The sequence below is a fragment of the Rousettus aegyptiacus genome, unplaced genomic scaffold (genome assembly GCF_014176215.1).
Source record: "Rousettus aegyptiacus isolate mRouAeg1 unplaced genomic scaffold, mRouAeg1.p scaffold_m13_p_5, whole genome shotgun sequence".
Taxonomy (NCBI): Eukaryota; Metazoa; Chordata; class Mammalia; order Chiroptera; family Pteropodidae; genus Rousettus; species Rousettus aegyptiacus.
This window is the reverse complement of record NW_023416308.1, coordinates 40,531,028-40,554,284: the sequence shown is the minus strand read 5'-3', so window position 1 is coordinate 40,554,284 and position 23,257 is coordinate 40,531,028. Positions and strand designations below refer to the sequence as shown.

General features: G+C 48.5%; 1 protein-coding gene and 1 pseudogene across 3 annotated transcripts; one reads left to right on the top strand and one right to left on the bottom strand.

Moving 5' to 3' along the window:
* Positions 1 to 3,389: 3,389 nt before the first annotated feature.
* LOC118603741 lies at positions 3,390 to 3,508 on the top strand (annotated as a pseudogene).
* A 6,284-nt stretch (positions 3,509 to 9,792) lies between these two features.
* On the bottom strand, positions 9,793 to 20,311 carry SCN2B (sodium voltage-gated channel beta subunit 2). 3 transcript variants are annotated; one of them, XM_016155536.2, is made up of 4 exons: positions 20,015 to 20,311; positions 12,409 to 12,575; positions 11,885 to 12,095; positions 9,793 to 11,163 (listed from the first exon to the last, which is right to left on the bottom strand). In XM_016155536.2, exons 1-4 carry the CDS (start codon positions 20,238 to 20,240, stop codon positions 10,964 to 10,966), a joined length of 804 nt encoding a protein of 267 aa, XP_016011022.2. In that variant the 5' UTR covers positions 20,241 to 20,311; the 3' UTR covers positions 9,793 to 10,963. The 3 variants fall into 3 exon arrangements, with proteins under 3 accessions (XP_016011022.2, XP_016011035.1, XP_016011031.1); XM_016155549.2 differs by lacking the exon at positions 20,015 to 20,311 and adding an exon at positions 15,924 to 16,179; XM_016155545.2 differs by lacking the exon at positions 20,015 to 20,311 and adding an exon at positions 15,063 to 15,304.
* Between the last annotated feature and the right edge of the window lie 2,946 nt (positions 20,312 to 23,257).

Below are 23,257 nucleotides of genomic sequence, written 5' to 3'. Positions count from 1 at the left end.
AGAGTTCCCTGGATATCTTTAGATCTTGGTGACAGGAAAAGGTGCCAATTTCCTGTGCCCCTCACCTTCCCTTCTGCCTCACTGTTCACCAGTTCTTAGAGCCAGAATCATCCTCAGGAAACATATACACTGTGCAGATAAAGAAACAGACCCAGAGAGGTCGAATGTGTGGCTTAAGGTCACAGAGAAAGTGACTCTTAAAGCTAGGATTAGAACCTGCCTATTATCTGATTTGCTCCTCTGAACCCCCAGCTCTCCTCTGAAGAACATTGGGAGTGCTCCACAGCTAGGAGGAAAGGTGCTTGAGAAATGCATTAGTGGCTAGAGGACTTTTACATTTATGAAGCACTTTGCTCAAAAATTCTCAAAACACTAGTCCATTGATCAAGGACCTTGGAGGATCTTCCTGAGGGTCCCAGGGAGGGGGCAACAAAAGATCAGAGTTCCTTCTATCCCGCCTTTTGAAAACTATCTCTTTGAGGAGCCCTCCCTGATCCCCTCCCCCAACAAAAGCCCCCAGTCTCTGAGTCGAGATGGGAAGAAATGGGTGGGCACCTTGGCTCCTTTCCCTCCTTCTGCTGGAAGTCCCTTGAAGGTAGGGATGGTGGCTTGGACACAGCCCCCAGCTGTGCTCCAACAAGCTTGATTCTTGGCAATGGGATAACGCATACTCTGGTTTTTGAGGGGGACTAGCTCAGAAATACCCTGAAGATCAAGTCTTCAAGGATGCAGAGAGGTATTGAGCCCAAGTCAAGGAGCTGTCAGAGAACTCAGACTGGAGGAGATAGGGCCTACATTTAACAGAAAGGAGAATGTTTCCTTGGGAGAGGGGTGTCATGTAGATTTTTGCAGCGGTTAGTCCAACAGTCCTCTTTGAGACCAGGTGACCCTCCACCCCTCAGTTACTGCCCTCCAGGGAGCTGAGGAAAAGTGGGTATGGGGAATCGGTTTGCAGTGAGGAAGTGGGACTGGCAGTGATGGGGGCAGAGCTCCAGCTCCTGGCCTCTGGGAGATGCTCTCACGGGAAGGCATTCAACTGTGGAGTCATCCCACCTTCTACCAGGGTGGGTAGATGGAAGGTTCCATCCCTGTCAGCTCTCAGAAAGCCAGCCAAGCCCCCAGTGGGGGAGGAAGGGAAAGGGAGATCTCTGATGAGGTCTCCAGAGCTATTTTAAGAGGAGTTCCTCCTAAGTAACAAGAGCCTGGCAGGGAGCCTCCTCTCCTCTGGCTCCCCTATTGCCCTTGCCTGCTGCCTTCCTCCCCCACTCTCTTCCCCCATAAGGCCTCGCGGTTCCTGTAGGGGCATTGCAGGTAACAGCGCTGACTTGGCTCTTAGAGGCAGAGAACTCCAGCTCTTCAGGGAGCCCCGCACGCCCAACTCACAGCTTTTCTTCCAGCAGCCGGCGTCAGATCAACACCTAGAGCTGCTTTCCCTCTCCACCTTCCCTGACCTACCCTCTGGTTATGAACAGGGTCCCAACCTCATGATGGCAGTACTGCAGGCACTGAGATTCTGTGCATGCATTAACTTAAAATTAAATGCCCCAAATCCTTCTGCCTTTTGGGTCGGGGTTGGTGGAGGGTACTGGACTAACTTTTAGGAGCCTCTTCCTTGTTCCCTGTCCGTTGCTACTCTATTTTTTCCTCCAGCCTTCTTGGCCCCAGCCACAGTGTCCACTGAAGTTTGGCAGGTACCGAGGGGGTTAACAGAACAGCCTGCACCAAACCAACCCGCAGGCACGTGGCTTAGCAGTCCAGCAAGGAACCGGTGCTGGCCACCTTGCCTGCTGCTCTCCAGCGTACCTCGCACCAGCAACTTAGAATAAAGATAAACTCTTCCTCTTGAGCCCTCCTCACCCATCTGCATTTTCTAAGGGCTTTGGGCACACGCAGGTAGGCAGCTAGCTGCCTCCTCCATCCCTCCCTTCTTCTTTTTCTTTTTCTGCCAGGTTCTGTCCATCCTTTCAGGCAAAGGGTGGGGGGTGGGGAGCCCCAGACAGATGAGCTCATTGGGAGGAGGGCAAAGAGAGGAAGGAGCTGAAATATCCTGACCAGAGAGATACTCATCGGACAGTCCCAAGCTAGAGAGGGGCATGTGCCCACCTCACGAAGCAGGCATCTGCTTTCCTCACTGCAGCTCAGAGATGGGGTGAGTCCTAAACATATCTTTATTCTGGGCCATGTTGGGGCAGGGTGTGTAGTCCGGGCAGGGTCTTAGCCATCCTATCCAGAGCTTTGTTTAGCTCTCTGCTTCATGGGTTACCATGCCCCCCCCTTGCCGTCCTATCAAGCGAGGATGGGGGGCTCAGGAGGGCTGGGGACTGGAGGCATTGGGAAACGGTCATTTAGCCTGGCTGCCATGGGACTTTCTTGTCAGCTGAATGCCCAGATGCCTTCCTGGAACCCTGGACCTAGTCCTGCCCCTGAACTGGGCACTGAGACAGAGTGACCAAACCAGAAGCATAAAATGGTATGCAGTATCAGGTATGAGTCCCTGAATGTTCTGATCCCATCCCTTATGAACATTTTAATGCAGAAGCAGAGGATGCTGCAAAGTGAGGGAAGAGGGAGGAGGTAGAATAGGAGAGGGAATAGATAGTGGAGAGTTGAAGAGGCTGAGAGGAAGGGAGGAAGCATGGGAGCAGAGGAAAGTCTCCCTGGAGTGAATGCTGTCCAAGGAGCAAGGGTATGGACAGGGAGATAAGTGGCCAGTAGGTAAAAAAGAGGTTTTCACAGGTTTTCAGAAGCCAAGAGAAGAGAAGGTGGCCAGCAGAGGTCAGAGTTGTTTGTGTAGATCTATAGAGTCGAGGGCCAGGGTGGGATGTTAGGCACCACCAAGAAGGTTTCGCCTCTGCTTCTAAACACTGCCGCCCTTACCATGTTGTCTACCATCATTTTGAGGTTGGCTCCAAGTCACTCACCTTTCCCCCACCCACCCCTGAGTCTGTGGGCTGTCCTTTTATGAAGTGTGATGTGATAGCTTTGGCGTCGCACTGCCCTGGGTTTGAATTCTCTGCTATTTTCTAGCCACATCACCTTGTCTGTACATATACTTAGTATGACAGAACCTTGGTCTCATATGAGAAAGTGAGAAAGGGACGCACATTTGGGAGGTTGTCCTGAGGATTAAGTCAGTTGATCTACATAGAATACTTAGCTCAGTGCCAGGCACACAGTAGATACTCAACTAATGATTTCTATTCTTTTTACTAGCCAACTTTCTCTTTTGCCCGCACCCCCAGACACACCCTCCAAGCCCTTTCAAGCCAGATATGAACCCATCCCACAGCTCTTCCCAAGAGTATCAACTACGTTGGAGGGCCCACATGGTGTGTTCATGCTGTGGGGTAGGGATGGGGAGGTAGAAGACTTTAGGGGGAAAAAAAAAAGTCTATGCCCATGCCACCCTGAACATGCTGGATCTTATCTGATCTCGGAAGCTAAGCAGGGCTGGGCCTGGTTAGCACTTGGATGAGAGAACACCTTGGAATACCAGGTGCTGTAGGCATTTAAAAAAAAAAAAAAGGGAAGACTTTAGCAAAGCTGGGAGGGCAAAGTATGGAAAAAGCCAAGAGGACTATTACTTTTTATCTACTAGTCTTGACTGGAAGGACAGTAGGAGCTTTGTCTGGGCTGGAGAGCCAAGGATGTAAGTTAGACTTGGTCTGATCTTTAGAAAGTAGTTCTACTCGCTCCAAATTTGCATCTCCTCCCAGACTATTTCTCACTGTGTGTGGGGCTTGCCCCCACCCCTCTCCCTACCATTGATAAATCAGGTAAAGATGAATAGGGTAAAGTAGTACAAGTGTACAGGCTTGGGGAAGAGTGTGACTGAGTAAGAAGGCAGAGAGGCAGGAACTTGCCCATGTCCATGCTGTATTTATCCTCAGGCAAGCAAGAGTTAATCACACTTGTATCATTTGAATCCTAAAATGAGAGCTGCAGAGACTCATTGTCAGTAAACTTAGAAGACATCTAAAAGTATGCCCCGATATATGAATCTTCTTGATGACACCACCAATCTATGCTTGAATACCTTCTGTGATGGGGATCTCATTACCACAGAGAAACTCAACCCTCTGCACAGCTATGACTTACATTCAGTTAATATCTGTCTCTGCCTGCCAGCCCTAATGTTTTGCCATCAGGCAGAATGAGAATGTCTAATCTTTCTCCCCTGTGGCCACAGCCCCGGCCACTATATTGGCCAACAGCTGTGATGCACACTTTCCCTCCTGGCAGAACACACCCTCTTTGTCTGCCCATTTGCCCACAAGAGTGACTGTCAATGTTGAGGCAAACAGTTCTTAGTCTTTATGCCACCTATTTATAGGGAATTCGTCCCAGTTGAGAAGCAGAGGCAGCTGTGGTTGGGATAAAGGTGACTTTGCCATTGTTGTAAGGGAAAGCCTCTCCCATAGAATCCCAAGTAACCAAGCTGAGTGTCCAGCACCCACTAGCACCCTTCCCTGTTCCTTCTTCTGGCCTCTCAAGGTTGTTCTTGCCAGAGAACAGGAAAAGCAGAAAAGCTGATTTTCCAAGCTACGTCCCACCAACATACCTACTCTCCCATGCCCACCCCATCTATTCCACCATCTTCATCTGTCTTTCTCCCTTTTCTAGCCAGAGCCCTACATAGCCTTTCAGGCCAGTGAGGTCCTAGGCTAGGCTGGGCTGAGCTAATCTATTTTAGGACCAATCTACATGCTATGTCAAGATGCCAAGTTATAGTTCTCAGCTGGGCTTCTTTCCCCAAGGCCTTCTGGAGCTTTCATCCATTGGGTGGCCGAGCCTGTCCCAAAAGGTGGTTAACACCCTGACATCAGCATGGTAGCAGCAGCCAGAAATGACTGGAACCCGCCGAGCTTCAGGGTTAGAGGACCATGGGGGCAATGCCACAGGGCTATCTGAGAAGACTTCCTATAGAGCTCTGCCAGTGTGAACGTTCTGAGTCCCCAGAGTGCCAGTGAAGGAAGACAGGAGACCTAGTGGAGGCTCCTGCTTCTGTGCATCCAGCTGCCTAGCCCACATTCCACCAGGTACTACCCCAGCCTCCTCTCACCTGAACTTTTTTAGATATTACCCCCACTCCTGCTAAATGGGAGGAAGACAAGTGGCCTAAGTGGGGCCTATATGCAAACCAACAGAAGTCCAGTCACACTATTGGATGTGTGAATGGGACTCGGAATTGGAGCTAACAGACATACATCTTCTTACCTGTGAACATTAGGTTATCCTGGGAAGGGTCTTTACCTAGGGAGGAGATTTGGGTTCCATCCCAGGCTCTGTCATTAGCCAACTGTGTGACTTTGGGAGAGTCACTTTCCCTCTCTGAAATTCAGCTTTAAAAACTGAGCTCTTACAGGAAGTGTGGAGGCCTCTTCTAGTTAAACTCAGACCCAGCTTGGGAGGGGCAGATAGGAGCCCCTGATATGTGCTGAGCTGTGCTGAGTGCTAGGCCCAGACTGGACGTGAGCTGTGGGAAGAACAGCTGACCTGGAGCCATCATGTGGCCTTAAGCAAGTCATTTTCTGTTCTAGTCCTCAGTTTCCCTTTCAGGAAAGTCAGGAGGTTTGGCCAGGTAGTCCCTGGGACCCCTCTTATCTCTGATGTTATAAAGAGCTACTCTCCTACCCTACTCTTTTTGGCCCTCAAGGCCTGTCCTAAGGACTCTGAAAGTCTAGGAGTACAGGCTCCTATTCCATGGCAGCAGGCAATGAGCAGGCCAATGGCCCTGCCTGAGCCCAGCAAAGGGCTATGGTGAGAAGGGAAGGAGCAGTGGGAATTGAGAGGTTCTTGTACAGGCACCTTCATCTCAGCTTGGGGACAGGAAGCCAGTGGCCAATGCTGAGCCTCAGGGTGGGAGCTAGCCCTTCCCCCACAAGGCAGCTCACTTTGCAATCAAAACTACCCCATCAGGCCTCAAGCAGGCTTGACCAAAGAAAATTAATTTAGGGGTGGTGCCTGAGCCAAATCCAACCCTCTCAGAAGCCAGGCTCAGCTCCAAATTGTCCTCGCAAGTGTTCTGAGAGAAAAGCCCTAGAATGAGAAAGATGTTGTCGCTACCCCAGAAGGAACCAGAATCCACAGTACCTTCTGCTGCTCAGTCCATGTCCCCCACTTCAGTTTCCCTATCTGTTAAGCAGAAAAGCACCCTCTCTGACATTCCATCCTTAGAAGGACACAGGGGCTCTGGAGAACAGACACCCTTTTAAACCAAGGTTCCTTGGGTCCATTAAATCCCAGCCACCTCTGTTAATTGCTACCATTTCCTCTCTGGCATCTCTCTCAGGTAGCAACAGTAATCCTTGCTGGCATTTGGACTGTCAGTGTCAGGATCCTCCTGGAATATTCTAAAATGCATGTGGGCTATAATCACTGGCAAAGGTCTCTAGGTTACAAGAAATAACCAGGAGAAAAGTAAGAACCAACCACTTCAGTTACCTTGCCATTGAGAAAGTTGAGAATTTTCTTATCTGGCAAGCCTCCTAGGCAAAGGGGTGTGTGTGTGTGTGTGTGTGTGTGTGTGTGTGTGTGTGTGTGTGTAAGAGAGAAGAATGCAAAAGGACATAAGAACAGGGACCAAGAGAGAAAAAGGCCAAGTGTTTCTGCAATAATGGATCCCCTAGGCCAGGAGGTTACCTTTGGTCCTGAACTTCGGGCTGATTTGGGGGTACCTAAATGAGATATACCAGTACATGGATGAGACATGCGCAACATGACTCTTCTTTACCCTCACCTGTGAAGTCGCATGAGGACAGACTCTAACCAGCTGTCATCTATTTTTCCCAAGTCCAAAGCAGGCAAAAGAGAGGTCTGCCTAGCTAGACGTTGTTTAGAAATAAGGGGTAGGAAGGATGGCCCACCTGTCCATGGAAAGAATAGGCAACATCAACGTAACAGTTGAAGGGGGCTTAAAAGATTGCCATCACCCCAGAAATAACCAAGAGGCCTCCAAGAAGCGTGTTTTCAGCCCCACTGTCCCTGTGGTGTTTCTGAGATGGGTAGAGTCTCCCAGGATTCTGGGAAGGCAAAGGGGAAAAGAGATGAAACATTTGTCAATAAGAGTGGACTAGACCCTTGTCCTCAGTGGGGATCTGACAATGTCAATGGTTTTACCAGGAAAGGAGTGTCAGCAGTCCCGGTCAGGGTCCTGGCAAAGCCTCAACTTACCCCACTCTGAACCCCTGAAAAAAGCCACATTCGAGGGATGTTCAGGGGAGATAATCTGTTTATTGTAGCAATAGATCCAAGCAAGAGGACAAACTGCAAAAGAAACAGTCTTCTCCAAAAGCAGACACATCACAGCAGTCAGGTCACAGAGCATCGCTTGAGTTTCTCTTCCCACCACCTCTTCCAACCACCATATCGCACAAAAAACCTTGGAAGTGCATAAGTAGTTGGTTTTTCCCCTCCAAGTGCACAAAGAGCAATAAGAACATTCCATAATTTCCCTTTGGTAAATCGACTCAAAACACTGAGAAATGATTGTTTCTCTCCCCAATGTAACTTTTAGAGTGATTGTAGTGAGATGTTTTATATTTATGTATATTATATGTTTATACCTATACATAGACTATGTACAAATGCATCAGCAAGCTTCAATAAAGGAAGACATCAGCAAGAGGCACAGCAAGAGACACAGGTTGTCTATCCTTAAGACATAATAAGTAGGAAGGAAAATTCCTTGATTCATCACCTGTTCCAATTGCACCAAGCCATTCCTATGGCGTGGAAATATCCTTTTGGCCCTGGCCAGTATTTTCAATTGTCCATCTGCTTAACCTGACTTTGTAAATACTCTCCAGCCCAACCTCCCAGGGAGACTCGCAGGGAGAAAGAAATATGGATCCAATCAGCTTTTCCTTTTTATAAATTGGGAATAACAGTGATTAGTCCATAGCTGGGGGGGGGGCATATTTCCAAAGCCAGTTCCAAGGCACCTCAAGGCATTTCAGTCCTGAATAATTGTGCTTTGTTCTTATAAACTAAATTCCATGGGTTGGCCAGCCCATCTCTCTTTACAATGGTCCTTAATTAGGAGGAAGAGACAGATAGGGGGTTCCAAGAGAGTGGAAGAGGCAGGGAAAGTTGAGAAAACCAGCAGACTGAACCCAGCAGAGTGCAGTGATGGGAACATGCAGCCAGAGTGAGACTTGAACCCCACAGTGCAAGAAAAGGAACAGCTTGCTGGTATAAACTAGAAAGCAGGGTAGGGAGATGGCTGCTGTGGAAACATCTCACGCTGTCCCACCTCTATTCACAGAAGCACTATTTTGTTCCCAACCTCATTGTTCTGGGGGAGGCAGCTCCATAAGACCTCTGGAGGAGATTCTAGGGAGCTTGAGAAGAAAGTGAAATGAGGGTGAGCACCTGGGGCAAAGTGGTTCTTGGCCCACCCCGCTCTTCTGTGGCCCCTGAGGCCAGTGGAGAGGCCTTGCCCTCCCCAGGCCCCACTGGGTCAGGGCAGAGAAGGGAAGAAACTTAGAGTCTTGGTCTTCTTTATGGAAAGTTAGGATTCCTTAAAATAAACCTAGGGTATCTTACAACTAACTCCCCTAAATATTATGAGTCCTGGAAAAGGAAAAGCTCCCAGCATCATCACAGATCCTCACTCTTCCTGGAAAGGAGAGCACTTGAAAGGTTGCCAAAAAGTGAAATCTGCAAACTGCAGAAGTGTATTACAACCACTCTTGGTTTCACTCAGTATAAGGTAGGTGCCCACCACCCACCTTCCCCTCTCAGCTGGTTGGCTTGAAAGATGGGCAATGTCCACCTGCCCCAGGCATCCTGGTGGCTTAGCCTACCTTCATTGGCAGTGTGTTAATTGGCAGTTAGGTACTGAACCGAAGTGTTAGATTTTCCCTGTGGGCTGGACCCACCCCACACAGGCTCTGTCTGGGTGCCCATCTCCAACTTTGCCAGGCTTCTCACCCTCTTCCCTGTGGTATCTTCCTTCTCTCCTTCCTTTCTTCCCTTTCCAGGGCTCAGATTCTGGAATCTCTTTCTTCTTCTCCTACTCCAGCCCTGGAAGCAGTGGCTATACAAGTGGAACTAGATACACCAAAAAAATTAATCTTGGTCCCCCCAGTGCTGACCTGGCAGTTCCCAACTGTTATGGCTTTATGTGTGTCTGACACAGTGCCTGGCACACAGGAGATGCTTAATAAATGGATGTTGAAGTGAATTAAATTTAATTTCCCACGTGCTATTGTTCACTCCCCCAAATTGACCATCTAATGGGGCAGAGGCAGAGAATGGTCCCTGAGACTGTCACAGTCCTGTCTCAAACTCCTTTTCTCAGACTCGTTCCTGCCCTGGGCTCTGACTCCCTGACCCTGGGCAGGACCTGAGCTCCTAGAAAGGCTGAAAGGTATGAAAAGGCTCGGCCTGGGGCAGGGGATGGGGCATTGTCAGCAGCTCTCTCCTTATTCCCATCATTCGGTCCCTGCCTCAGTCAAAGCTTGGAGAGCCTGGACTCCAGCGAGATGAGCAAGGCTGAATGCACATACGTCCCTCACCTTACCTCCCTCATCTACCACAGAGGCCCCTCCCATCAGGACAACTATGGCTATGATAATTCAAATGGCAGACTGAGGAGCCCAGAGGGGATGGCAGGACCCCTCAGTTTGTCAGTTTGAACTTCGGTTTCCCTTTCTGCAGTATAAGTGACATGGCTGGTTGATTCTCTGAGGGTACAAGGTAGTGTTCTCCATGCCAACAGCTTTTCTCTCTGTCTCTCTCCCTCTCTTGAAATTCCCTTAATGTGAGTAAAATGGCAGTGAAAGTTGACTCCCCACAAGTGCTACTTTCTTCCCCGCAACAGAATTGTTGGGGCAAGGGAGGGTGTAACATGGCTCTAGATGTGACATAGCCACAAGTTCTCTCCTCATGCTTCCCTTGGGATATTCCCTTCCCTGGTCTCTAGCCAAAAGCCAGATGAAAACCCTGCTGAGGGTAACTGGGAAAGTCTGAACAGAAGCTCCAAGTTTTGGCCCCCACTCTGCACATTCTCTTCTCTGCCCATGACTTACATCCCTCCTCATCTCTGTGCCTTAGCCGCTCCTGGCCCAGGCCGATGGTGGTCATCCTGTTAGACAAGGCAGTCTGCAGTCAAGTGCACTTTACAATGGAGCCCACCCTGTCAGTCCCTCAGCTGATTAAAATCTGTCTCCTGTTTGTAGGCAAGTATGATGGAAAATGACCACTACCTGGAACAACACAATCCACCCATGGCCCAACTCAGGGGTTCTTCAAATCCCAAGGGATTAGCACCCAACAGAAAACCACAAGCCTTCTGTGGTAGCAGCCATTAATGGAGAAGGGGGTGAAAGCAGAGCACCCTGGGCCAAGGCTTGTCTCCATTTGCTTCCAGTCTCAGCTCTTCTTCGATGCTCAGGAAACTCACAGTTGTCCCTTTAACATACCCCACCCCCGAGTTATAGGAACATATTACCAACCTCAGCCCAATAGGGCTGCCCTGGGCTGGGAGCGGCTCAGGAAGCAGAGCAATGTCCCACTCCAGGCCTTCTTGAGGCAGCACAGGAAAGCCTCACCCCCACCAACAGGTCCTCTCTGAAGCTGCCACCAGACGAGTTCGTGCACCAGGTAGGATGGACAGCTGACCCTCTCCTTCACTGCTGCCCACCCTCCCCCTTCTCCTTGGGACCCTCACACGTGCCTCCTGCCTCCTCTCAGGGACTGGCAGTTTTGAACTCACTTCCTCCTCGCAGGACCCACACATCTCAGACATCATGGCAGTTTTCTCAAATGAAAGAGAGGTGGGTCACTCTTGGTGCAGGGCGGGGGACACAAAGTGAGGGGTTCAAGGGGCTCCAGGTAAGCCCTGGGGTCCTGGTTTAAGAGAAGCACACCAAGAGTGGGTAGGCAGGGGCACGCCGAGCGGGGCAGAGAGTGGGAGGGAGATAGGGCATGAGGGAGGGGCTGTGGGGCCGGCCGCCTGTTACTTGGTGCCATCGTCTGCGTTACCCTCTCCATCTGTCTTGCCCTCCTCCTCCGTCTTCAGGTCATCCGTGCTCAGTTTCTGCTCTTTTTTCCTCCTTACACACTTCACTACCATCAGCACTAAGATGACCACAGCCAGGAAACCTCCCACGGAGGCACCCACAATCACAGCCACCGTGGAATCCCGCTCAGGGGGCTCTGGAGAAGAAAAAGAAACAGACCTACTGAGCACTAGGGCTGGAAGAGTGAGCCTCGGCCACTGTCCCCTGCTCCCACAGTATGTGTGGAGCAGTCCTGACTTTATTCTTCTCTGTGGAAAGAACTTTAGTCAAAACCAAAAATCAGCCCAGATCGTTGACCTCTAACCCCCACCCCAAGATTTTGGGTGCCTAAAAGCCCAGGAGTGGGCAGTATGATGCAGTATTTAACAGCATGGACTTTAGGATCAAAAAGACCCAAATTTGAGTCCTGATTTTACTATTTATTAATTGCATGACCTTAGACAACTTACTTATCCTCTCTAAGCCTCAGTTTCTCATTTGTAAAATGGGGATAATTAATACTACTTCCCTCATAGGGTTTTATGAAGATGAAATAAGGTAATGCATAGAGTTTAACTGAGACATAGCAAGTGCCCAATAAATGAAAGCTGCTATAATGATTCTTAAGATCATGATCATGATCGATAGCATTACAAGGACTCTGAGACATCTTCCCAAGTCCTCAAGGACTGGAGGGAAAAAAACAAATGCCTTGCAGCCAGCACAAGCTGTTGCTGTTACCCCTCAGGAGGACACAGCCTCTCCAAAGGAGCCCTGAGCTAATGCTGCTGGAGAGTAGTTGTGGAGAGTAATTCAGTGGGAAGGGTCAGGTGCCCCTACAGCAGCCTTGCTCCCCATTCTGCCCACCTGCCTCTCACCTTCCATGAGGACCTGCAGGTAGATCTTGCCATGGCCACGGTGGCGGTCAGGTGGGTTCATGATGTAGCAGTTGTAGAGGCCCTCATCCTCGAGTTGCACATTTTTCAGTGTCACCGACACATCATATTTGCTGGGGTTTCCCGAGAACTCCACGCGGTCTCGGAACCGCTCCAACTTCAGGTTAATGATCTTCATGCGGAATTGGAGGAACTGAGGTGGACAAGGGACAGGATGGGGGGGGATGGATGAGCAAAGAGCTGCAAGGAGAGGAGGATGCTCTTTGTCTCATGCACCTTTTACCTGGAAGAGAGGCAGTTACCTCCAGATCTCCGCCACCCTCCCCAGGGCCACCCAGGCATGACAATACACCTTCTGACAAAGCCCCCTGGATCAGACAGCCCACCCAGATACTATGGGCACCTGGTCCAGTATGGGGCAGGGTGTGGGAAAGGTAGGCCTCTCACTGTGGGCCTCCCACTGGGCCGGACTCCTATCCCAGCCCCACCTCTATCCCAGGACTCACCATCTCCTCAGAGCAGTTACTACACTCCTGGTAGGTCCAGTTCAGAGAGAACTGTTTGTGGTTCACTGTGTAGCAGGAATTGAATGTGCAGGCCAGGCGGGCATCAGAGCCATTGAGCACATTGAGGGTAGTAGGTACTGTGACTTCCATGTTCTGCCCTGGTGGCACTGTGGGCAAAGCCAAAAGCTGGTGAGGATTCTGGCTGATAGTGCCATGCAGGGGGCAAGCCTGCTGTGCCTGGTGGGGAGTGGAGCAGAGCTAGGGCAGTGGGCTTTGTCTCTAACAGCTGAAATTAATCATTTGATGGGGTGGGGTGGGCAAAGCTTATAATGGGTAACTAACTGATATGGCCCTGGGGGTGAGGGCAGTGCAGAGCAAGGCTAGGGTAGAGAGAGACCAAATCATCTGTCAAGCCAGGGACGCACAAATGGCCCCAAGCCTTTTCCAGGAACATCATTGGCCAGCCCCTCCACTTGGCCATCCTGCTCCAGCCCTGCCTGTGCCACCTGCTAGCCGAAGACCTAGGACAAAGGACTTCACTGTGCTGGCCTCCTATCCCGCTTCTCCCTCACTACTTCCAACCATCTCTGCTAAGCCAAACCCCTTCCAACTGAAGCTACAATGTCCCTCATGGAGCAGGAAGGCTTGAGGACACATAAAGATTAAGAAGGCCTCATACTCCATACCCCAGGGCCAGAGCAAAGCATCGTGCTCAGCCAGGCCCAGCCCCTTTACCATCCCTAGGCTTCTGGCAGGCAGGAAAGAGGACAGATGAGTAGTAGGAGGGAAGTGGTGCCTCAGAAGTAGTGACACAATTCCAAGGAACCAGCTGATGGGTCTACAAGGACAACAGTCCCTTTTGAAGATGTCAGGCCCGAAAACACCACAGCAAGAAGTTGATCCAGGCTGAAGGGGTGGCAGTGTGGGAACAATAGGTTTCTGTGGAATTCTACAAGAAACGCTAGACTTGGTATAGCAGATAGGGGCTAGGGCTGAGAAAGGCCCATCACACTCTGACATTCTAAGCAAGGCAGAGTCTAGGGTGACGTGAGTGAGCCAAAACCCTTCCAGTGCCCCATATGAGACAGAAAGCCTGGGGCACAAAATTTAAGAAGGCATCACCTTTAGGGTCATGAAAATACCTCTTTAAATTTTGCACCCCAGGTGCCTCACTTGCCTCACCTAGTCCTGGCCTTAGTTCTAAGAGTCTCTGCCAATACAGTCAAAACCTCATCCCAAAAGATTAATTGATTTATCAAAGACAAACGGTAATGTTGAGCATCAATGATTTATTCATTCATATGCCAAATATTGATAAATCGCCTACTATGCTCTTGGTCTAGGCTCTGGGGAATACTGTCATGCATAAGACAGGTAGCATCACCAGAATATGGAACTCGTATTCTAGGGAGGGAACAGACAGTGACAAGGGAAAAAATAATGATGTGACTTTAGGTGGTGATACATGGCAAGGATTGTAAGAAATAAGCAAGGTAAGGGGGTGTTGTTCTCTATCAGTGGTCAGGGAAGACTGCTCTGAGGGGTGACATGTAGGAGGCCCCTGACTGAAGTGAGGGAGTTAGCCATCTGAAATTTGGAAGGAATCAAGTCCCAAGGCAGCAGAATATCAAGAGCAAAGTCTCAGTGGCTGGAATAATCTTCATTTGTTTGAGGCCCAAGGAGCAGAGTGATCAAGGGGGCAAGTGGTGAGACCTGAGGTTCCAGAATCAGGCAGGGATCAGGTCACAGGGTCTATGGGCCAGAACATGGTGTTAGGATCTAATTATCTGGAGTAAGACAGGAACCCCCTAGGGACTGGGGGCAATTAGGAGGTTGTCCAAGCAAGAGCTGTGGGAATAGCATAGATAGGGGGAACTGATTAAATGTGGGTTCAGTCCCAGCTCTGCTTTCAATCAGCTAGCTGGAAGACTGTGAGCAAGCTCTTTCACCCTCTAAGCCTAAGCCCCCTCTCTACAGAATGCAGCTGATTACACCCACCTCCTAGAGTTGTTAAGATAATTAAATAAGATTAAATATATAAAGCACAGCATGCAAGCTGCCTGAAAGTAATTGCTCAGCAAATGATAGCTCTTGTTATCCTAAATTTTCCTCGAGGCCTGCCCCCCACCCTCCCACCCCCATAGACAGGAAGTATTTCTGGGGCAGCCTCCTGGCAGAGGGCACTTTGGGGGGGGCCTTGACCCCTGCAGGGCTCTTATTTTTCAAACCGTTTTATTGTGCAAAGCTGCTGGGCCCTACCCCAGAAGCCATGGCACTACAGCCTGGAAGCAAATATATAGAGTCCTTCTGCTCAGGGCATCTCTTAGGATGAGTGGGCAGGACTGGTAGGAGGGACTTAAGAAGAAAAGATGCTCTGAATTGCTGCCCTGGAGGTCATAACTGAGTCCCTAGATAGAGGGATAGGCCCCTAGATCCACAGTGCTCATTAGGGGAGTATAAACTGGGGAGGCTGAGTGGGCCCACCAAGAAAAACAGCCCAGTTCCCCTCTCCCCATTTCCATAGCCTTTGTGAAAGCACCTAGCACAGCTCCAGGCAAGGAGGAGGTGTGCAGAAAATACCGTACCGCCCCCACTCTGCAGAGGCAGAGAAATCTGTAGGGAAGGAGCCTGGCAGGGCCTTGACCTGAGCTTACCTCATCTTCCAGGAACTCTCTGCTTCTCTAACACCTTCCCTTGAAAGGATCTTCTACCTTCCCAGAGCCCTCGACCAAAAGGAACCTCCAAGCGACACTAGGAAGTAGGTGCTGTGACTCTGACCCACCCCTTGCCTCTATCCTGACACAGCCCATGACATCACTCCAATTAAAACTTGAACCCCACCAGGCAGCACTCTCCAAACTTAAGAAGGCAGCACCCTGCCGTGTAGGAGGGCAGAGTCATGGGGAGCAAGGAGCCTTTGGTGGCTGGTGGGAGCAGGCAGACAGAGAGGTGCAATGCGGAGTCCCTCCCCCTCATCCTGACAGCTGGTTCCTGCAGGAAGCACCAGATGGAACACGCGTGCCCTCTACTGGTCAGAGAGGTCAACCACCAAGTCCCAACTGCAGAATAAAGGAACAGGGAGTCAGTCACCCAATCAGAGTAAGCCAGAGTGGGGACCCTCAGGAATTATAGATCTAGCCCCATTGTCTTACCAATGGCGAAAGTGAAGCCCTAAGGGAGACACAAAGGATGGGGCAAGCTGGGACCAGAACCATGGTTCTTGACTCCTAGTCCAGGACACCCACTTAAGCCTGAGTCCTCACCAGGATCTCAGGCTCAAGGCAAGGGCCTCAAGCTTTTCAACAGTCCAGGCTCTCATTAAAGACAAGGAGACCATTGCAGAGAGGTCAGATCTGTGAACAAAATCCTGGTCTCTTGATGACCTATGCTGCTTCAAGAAAGTAGCCAAATCCACAGCTAGGGTCACAAGAAGACATCATAATAACAACAATGTGCTTACTGTGTGCTAGGCATTATTTAAGCATTCTATAGATATTAGCTCATTTAATACTTACAACAATACTATTATGCCTCCACTTAGCAGATGAGGAAATTGAGCACGAAGCAATTAAATGAATAGTCCAAGTTCACTGCTAGTAAGTGACAAAGTTAGATTTGAACCCAGGCTACAGGGCTCCAGACAGAGGGTGAAGGATTGAGGCTGGGTAGGGAGTGATTGTTCTTCCAAGGCCTCCAGCTGTCTACAAAGCAGGTCCAGGCCCTTCCCCGCCCCTCTCCACTCCAGGCAGGCTGGCCAGAGGGTAATCCTTCTATTTAAAGGAAACTCCATACAAGGGAGCCCACAGTCTTCCTGGTTTTCTGTTTATGACCAGGTCTGGGGCCTGGTTCTCCTAACTTCCAACTAACAGAAAGGAAATGATGATCAGCAGGGGTGCAGTAAAGATGCAGCTTTTGATCTTAGTTCCAAAACATTACCACTGCTAAGCCATTTTCTTCAAGGCACATCTGGCCCCTCAGACCCCATGGTATCCACTGCAGAGAATGGAAGCTAATTCTCTTCACTCCTTTTTACTTATGAGGTAGGTTTATTTCCTTCTTGGTGGAAAGAGACAGAGACAGAGATGACAGAGGGGTGGAGAGAGAGAGAGAGAGAGAGAGAGAGAGAGAGAGAGAGAGAGAGAGAGAGAGAGAGAGAGTGTCTAAGCAGAGAAATTATTTCCCTGACCTTCTGGATCATACTGTTTCCTGGGGCAGCCCCTGCCTCTCAGGCAAGTGTGACACCTAGCCCCTATCTCCTACATTTCCTTACCTGTCAAACCTACCCCCGCAGGGTCCCCCCTCCCAGCCCAGTCCAACCCCATGCACCTCTCTGCCCCGCTCCTGCCAGCCACAAAAGGCTCCTCACTCCCATGGTTCTTCTTTCCCGTACAGCAGGGGGGATAACTCACCCCCAAACCTCCACTGGCTCCCTGTTGCTTTCAGGATCAAGTCCAGGTTCCTGGGCACAGCTTCCAAGTCCTTCACCATCTGGGACAATCCTACCTGCTGGCTTCATGCACCACCGCCAGCTCCCAACCCTCCACGCTTCCTCCAGTCCAGTGACCCCAGAGTTCTTACATTTCCTAAAAATGCCACCAGCTTTCACTCTTCCTTCTTTTACACCTTTGCACATGTTGTTATTTCAGGTAGGAAACTAGTTCACCCTCTGCCCTTGGGGCCCTTCCACTTATCCTGAAGATTCCAGCTAATAAGGCATTGCCTCAGTGGCAGCCTCCCCAGTGTCTGTGCCCTCTCCCCAGCCCTATTCTATCACTCCCATGTGACTTGAAGGCAGAACGGCATAGCGGCCAAGACTACGGCTCTAGTGCCTTGATCTGATCATAGGCAAGATAGTTAACCTCCCAGCATCTCATTTTCTTCATCTGTAGAATGGGGAACAATAACAGAACCTACCTCTTAGGACTGTTGTAAGGACCGAATAACTTAATATTGTATAAAGCTCACAGCAGTGTCTGGCACATAGCCCAAAACAAAGGTTAACCGCCGTTATCATCATCATCATCATCATCATCATCATCACGGCACATACAATACTGAGTTCTTATTATTTATTCATGTGCCTGTGTCCCTCCAGAGGCTCTGGGGAATTGATTTATATTCATCTTGGTGTCCCCGGACCCATAACTGTTTGTGACACACAGTGGGCACTCAACAAAAGTTTGTAGAAGGAAGGGAAGGCATTGTCCACTCTGTGTCTGTGACCCTGTCCCCACCAGAAGATATGTGCAGTGGGCTTGAGTGAGGACCAGATTCCACTTCTAGGCCTCCCATACCACAACCCAAACTTTAGTAACCAGGCCGGTGACTGCAGAACCAATGACCTTAAGAAAAACTCTAGGGAAGCCCAGTCATTTGGATTGTTTCTAGAAAAAAAAAAAAAAAAAGTCTCACATGCTTCTGTCACAGTAGGTTGCCCAGCTTGTCATCCTCATAAACTCAGCCCCTGACATAGTCTCCTCCCTTGTCACTTGTAGTATCTCTCCGTCTTGAGGACAGAAGCTACTACAACTCCCAAAGTCTCACCTCAACCCTCAGCCTTGGAGTGCTAGGGTATGCCTCATCATAACACCAATCAAGTCAAGTTCAAGGTCTCCCTTCCTTCATTCTCTTCTTTACCAGGTTTGCAAAGGCTTTAACTTCCTTTTATCACTACCTCACAGCCTCCACACCCTGACCCCTTCACTGCAGACTCCATGTTCCCCAAAGCCACACCTTGATCTTGATCACCAAGCCCCCTTCCTTTCTTTACTTAGATAAGGTTCTCATGAAGCTGCCTCCCTCCCACAAGGAGCTCTCCCTCACTCCCAAAGGAGTCACCTGTCCTTCATGCCTGGCTCCTTACACACAAGCCAATCACCCAACTTTTTGCCTGTACTTGAGATTCTTTGATCAATTAGTTTAATATAGCAGGAAGATTTCTTGAACATTGTGGGCAGTTGAATTCAATGCTTAATAACATGCACAAACAGAGGTTCCAATCTCAGTTCACCTTAAACTTGACATGTGACCTTATTGGACAAGTTACTTAAATCCTCTGTACCTGTTTCTTCATCTGTAAAATAAGGATGATAACAGTACATACCTCATACAATTACCGTACCGACTTCTGTGAGGACAAAATAAGGTATACAGTGCCTGGGCACATGAAATGCTTTTATAAAGGTTAGCTATCATTGAGCACCTGCTATGTGCCAGATTCACAAAAAAAACCCAGTAGATATTCTCAGTTTACCCATGACAGAACTAAAGCTCAGAGGGGTCGAGTAACTTGCCTATGGGTATGAAGTACATGACAAAGGTGGCTTTAAACCCAGATAAGATTCTAAAACCTGTGTTCTTTGTATTGCCAAACATTCACGCTCTGTTATTAATAAGCCCCAAAACTCAGCAAAGCTAATAAGATTTATCATGCAAGCTTCCAGGGGCTCTCCACTGCCTCCATTTAGCAGTCCTGCCAAATAACATAGCGTAGCACACCAGAGAGACAGAAAGAGAGAGAAGAGAAGAGAAGAGAAGAGAAGAGAAGAGAAGAGAAGAGAAGACAAGAGAAGACAAGAGAAGACAAGAGAAGACAAGAGAAGACAAGAGAAGACAAGAGAAGACAAGACAAGACAAGACAAGACAAGACAAGACAAGACAAGACAAGACAAGACAAGACAAGACAAGACAAGACAAGACGAGAGGAGAGAGAGACTGTGATGGGGAATATTCCCACTGACAATAAGTTTAAGAGCAAGAAAGAAACTACCTATAAAGAAAACTTGCAAATAACTGTCTAACCCACCTACCCACCAGAAAATCCATGAATGGTCAAATTTGAAATTAATATTTGGGTCACTTGACAGGGCAGCTTCAAGGACTGGGCTGGACAGTTCTGAGGCATGGTCTTAAAGGGCCACAGCTTCACTGGGCCCATGGGTTCCTTCTTCTTTATTTTTTTCTGATCCCTGCACTTGACCTCTGCTCCACTCCATTTGGCCCAAGCCGAAAGTGCCTTCTCTATCAGTGCACACTGCAGCAGGTCTCACAATCCAGAGATCATTCCTCAAGCCTGCTTCCCATTCACTCCCCCACACATTTCAAAAAATCAATGGTACAGATTTCCAGGAAGCCAGACCCAAACTCAACTTTCTGCCCTCAACTTCCACCCCCCCCCACCCCACTCTCTCCTAACATTCTAAATCCATCAGATTCCAAAGATCAAGGTTCACAATAGAAAACCCCTTTAGAGAGCATTAAGTCTCAGAACCCCATATTTGCAGCAGCTTTAAAAAAACTCCATGAAGAGACTGCAGATGGATCTAACCCCCACTCTCACCCCACCCCACACGCACATGGATCCACTACAGGGAAACCCAAACAAAAATCACCACCCTTGTCACCCCCAAGCAACACTCAGCATTTCTGTGACCAGTGTTATGCAGTCCCCAGCAATGTCTCCCCCAGTTCCAGCACCTCCCTTCGCTAAGACACTGAAGAGAAGCTCCAGCAATGTTTTTTTTTCCTGCCCCTTGTCCCTATCCTCTTCCAGTTGTGGCTACACTTCTGGACCCTCAGGAGCATGCAGATGTGCAGTCTAACTTACCCAAAGAGAAAAAGAGACTGAGCCCAGTGAGACTGAAGGCAGAGCGAGGTAGCCAGGCATCTTTGTGCATTTTCAGACACTGAGATGTTAGTTGGGATATGGGAGAGGGTGGGTGATTTGAGGGGCCAAGGGCTACAAGGAAGGAATGGTGAGAGGCTAAAAAATAAATAAATAAATAAAAATAAAAATAAAATGCACGAATGTACTTCAAAGACACATACAACATTAAGGAAGCTTTATTTCCATCTCTCTAATATGGCCGGCCTGTGTGTTCCTGCTAAAAAGAGAGAGGGAGTGTGTAAGAGAGAGAGAAAAGGGGGGAGGGGGGACGGCAGTGGTGATGGAGTAAATTTTGTGGTTGCTGGATTTTTTAAAGTAGGTGGGAGGGTATAAAAAAGGTCTTTCAAAAGAACAGTTTCCCAGAAATTTTTACCCTCTAAAACAAGAGCTAAAGCAAATCCTGCTTTTCTTCTTAACTTGGATAATTGTTGGGGTTTGAAAGCCGTGAGAGGAAGCTCTTTATTTCTAAGTTGCTGTAAGGGGAGGTAGGGGACTCCTTTTCTCATTTAATAACACCCAAAAAAGGAGACACTTGTTTTTATGTTATTTGGAAAGAGTTTTGGGAAGTGAGTTGGGGAGACTTTCAGGAAGTAAGGACTTCCTCATTTTTCTAGCGTTTCTGCTGAAAACAATATGTCAAAGCAAACTGATATAAAAACACCTAAGAGACCTTACAATCAAATGTAACATGAATAAAATCAACAGTAAAAAGCCATTTTTGAGACAATTGGGAAAAAGTAAATATGGACTGAGTATTAGACTATATTGATGAGAATTTCTTAATTTTGTTGGGTGATAATAATATTGTGGCTATATTCTTTAACATCTTTATCTGTTATACACAATAGAGCATTTATAGGTGAAATAATATGATGACTGAAATTTACTCTAATATAGTCCAGAAAAAAAAGAGGCAGGGGAGGTAGGTGACACTAGACTGAACATTGTTATTGATTGTTGAAACTGGTGACTAATGCAAAGATTTCATTACACAGTTCTCTCTCCTGTTATGTATGTTTGAATTTTTTTTTCTTTTTGAAAAAGGAAGGGAAAATAGGCTAAAACTACATGTAGGAGAACATGGGGCAGAGTACCAAGGAGGCCCTAAGTAGAGAAAGTCACCTCACTCTTCTGGGGAGAGATTTAAGTAGAACACAGGTTCTCATGCAGCAATCACATGCACTTGTGATACAGCAAAGAGGGAGCATATAATATTTTTGAGCATTAACTCTGCACCAAACATTTTATATATGATACCTCAACTTAATTGTAACCCTGGGATAGGTGATTTCTTCTTTAAAAAAAAATTGCAAATGTGAGGACAAAATAAGGTATACAGTGCCTGGGCACATGAAACAGGTTGACAGAACTTAACACAACCAATTTACCTACAGTTGTAGTAGGTCAGAGCCAAGATTCAAACTGAGGTCTGTGTGAAACACTGGGTATTTCCAGTATTCCACACTGCCTATCACAAAGGGGAGAAGACATGAGACCATCTCTCAGGTTGTTTAGAGACACAGAAGAGAAGACTGGAAGAGATAAGCAAGTGACCTCTGCAGTGTGGTCCCCAGACCAGCATCACTATAAAAGAAGGTGCTAAGGGACAAGGCATGGAGAAATAAAATGAGAGACGAGCTCAGTGCTTGGCTCAGAGCAGACACTCAATAAACAGATGATGCTAGCTGCAAAGGGGCACCCCTAAATGAATTAATACACTTAAAGAGGGAATGGGGGAAAGTAGACGTTGTGATGAAGGTAGCGAAACCTAGCATAGGCTGCTGAAGCTGTTCTAGGCTGGGAGGAGTGAAGTGGGCCGGATATTGGTGGCAGTTGCTGATGGCAGAGGTGTGGTGAGGAGACCTCTGTAGTTCTCCACCACACCAGAGGTGGCTGTCCATGCCTGATCTTGCACAGACTCTGTCCCCAAAGTGCCTCTGTCACTTTGCTGGAGTCTGGAGGCTGCTGGTTCATCCACAGGGCACAATCCATAGGAATGAAAACCAGGGAAGGAGAAGAGTGGAAGCCTATGGGAAGTGTCCTCCAGTGGCCAGGCTTAGTCTCTTCAGGCCCCAGGTCTCCTCTACTATCATCAGTGGCCAGGCTTGCAAATGTGTTTGGAGAGTGGACTGGCACAAGCAGGGGCCTCAGCTCCCACTACAGCCCTTCAGTCAGGTCCCAGGCTGCAGCATAGCTACCCATGCTGCCGCAGACACATGTCAGCTACAGAGTTTTGGTTTGACGTAGCCGGCCTCCTCTTTATTTTTTAATGCAGCTGAAGGTGGCTGTGAGGCCCAGAGAAGTTGCTTATCCAGCTCGCTTGGTCTCACACTGGGTCCAGAAGCTTCTATTCTATCTGAGATAAGAAATGGATACAGAAGTTCCTCTGCTTCTATCCAGTATTCAACTATGAGAAACTAAATACATGACTTATAGCAGAATAGCCTTTGTCCGACTGAGCCTTCCAGAACTGAGGGTTAGAGGTGCCAGTTCAGGAGTGAAGTACCCTCTCAACGTGAGGCAGGAGAGCAACCCCAGGACCTCCCCACGTTTTACTTGGGCCTCCAGATGCCCATTTGCTCCCAAAGAGTAAGTCTTCCCTAAGAGCCAATAAAAACTGTGGAAGCAGAAACTCAAAGAAGTATTTTGCAGAATGAAGACACCAGTATCAAAGATAGGCTATTTGGGGAGCGAAGCCCTATTTTTGGCATTTCTACCCAGTGCCTACATTTTATTAGATAACGCTCAAGTTACCTGCTCTGCTAAAAAAAGCAGAATTAAAAACAATCCAAAGGAAGTTAGTTTCTTGGTCTTTAGAAAGCCTAGCTGAGGCCACAGAGAGCCTTCATAGTTACATTTACCTTAAAGCCTCATTTCTCAAAGTGTGGTCCCCAGACCAGCATCATCAGTATCACTCAGGAGCTCCTTAGAAATGCAGAGTCACAGGTCCCACCTCCGAAGAAGTCAGAATCTGCATTTTTAACAAGATCTCCAGGTGCTTCTGAGCACATTAAAGTTTGATAAGTATTGCCTTCAACTAATATTAAAAGCTTTGCACCCCATGAGCAAGGGGCAATGTGAAGCCAGGTTTCGGGGGTTGGGGAGAAGGGACTGATAAGCAGGGGCGAGTTTAGGATTAAATGCTGGCCTTGGCAGTCCTGTTTGGGAATAACAAGGTAGGGA

Excerpts from the sequence above, each read along its gene's own strand:
- SCN2B (XM_016155536.2), bottom strand. The coding sequence starts at position 20,240 with ATGTTGTATGTGTCTTTGAAGTACATTCGTGCATTTTATTTTTATTTT. Across the intron at positions 12,576-20,014 it reads CAGTCTCTTTTTCTCTTTGG|TGCCACCAGGGCAGAACATG; the intron begins GTAAGTTAGACT and ends CTTTGCCCACAG. Across the intron at positions 11,164-11,884 it reads CCTGCAGGTCCTCATGGAAG|AGCCCCCTGAGCGGGATTCC; the intron begins GTGAGAGGCAGG and ends TTTCTTCTCCAG.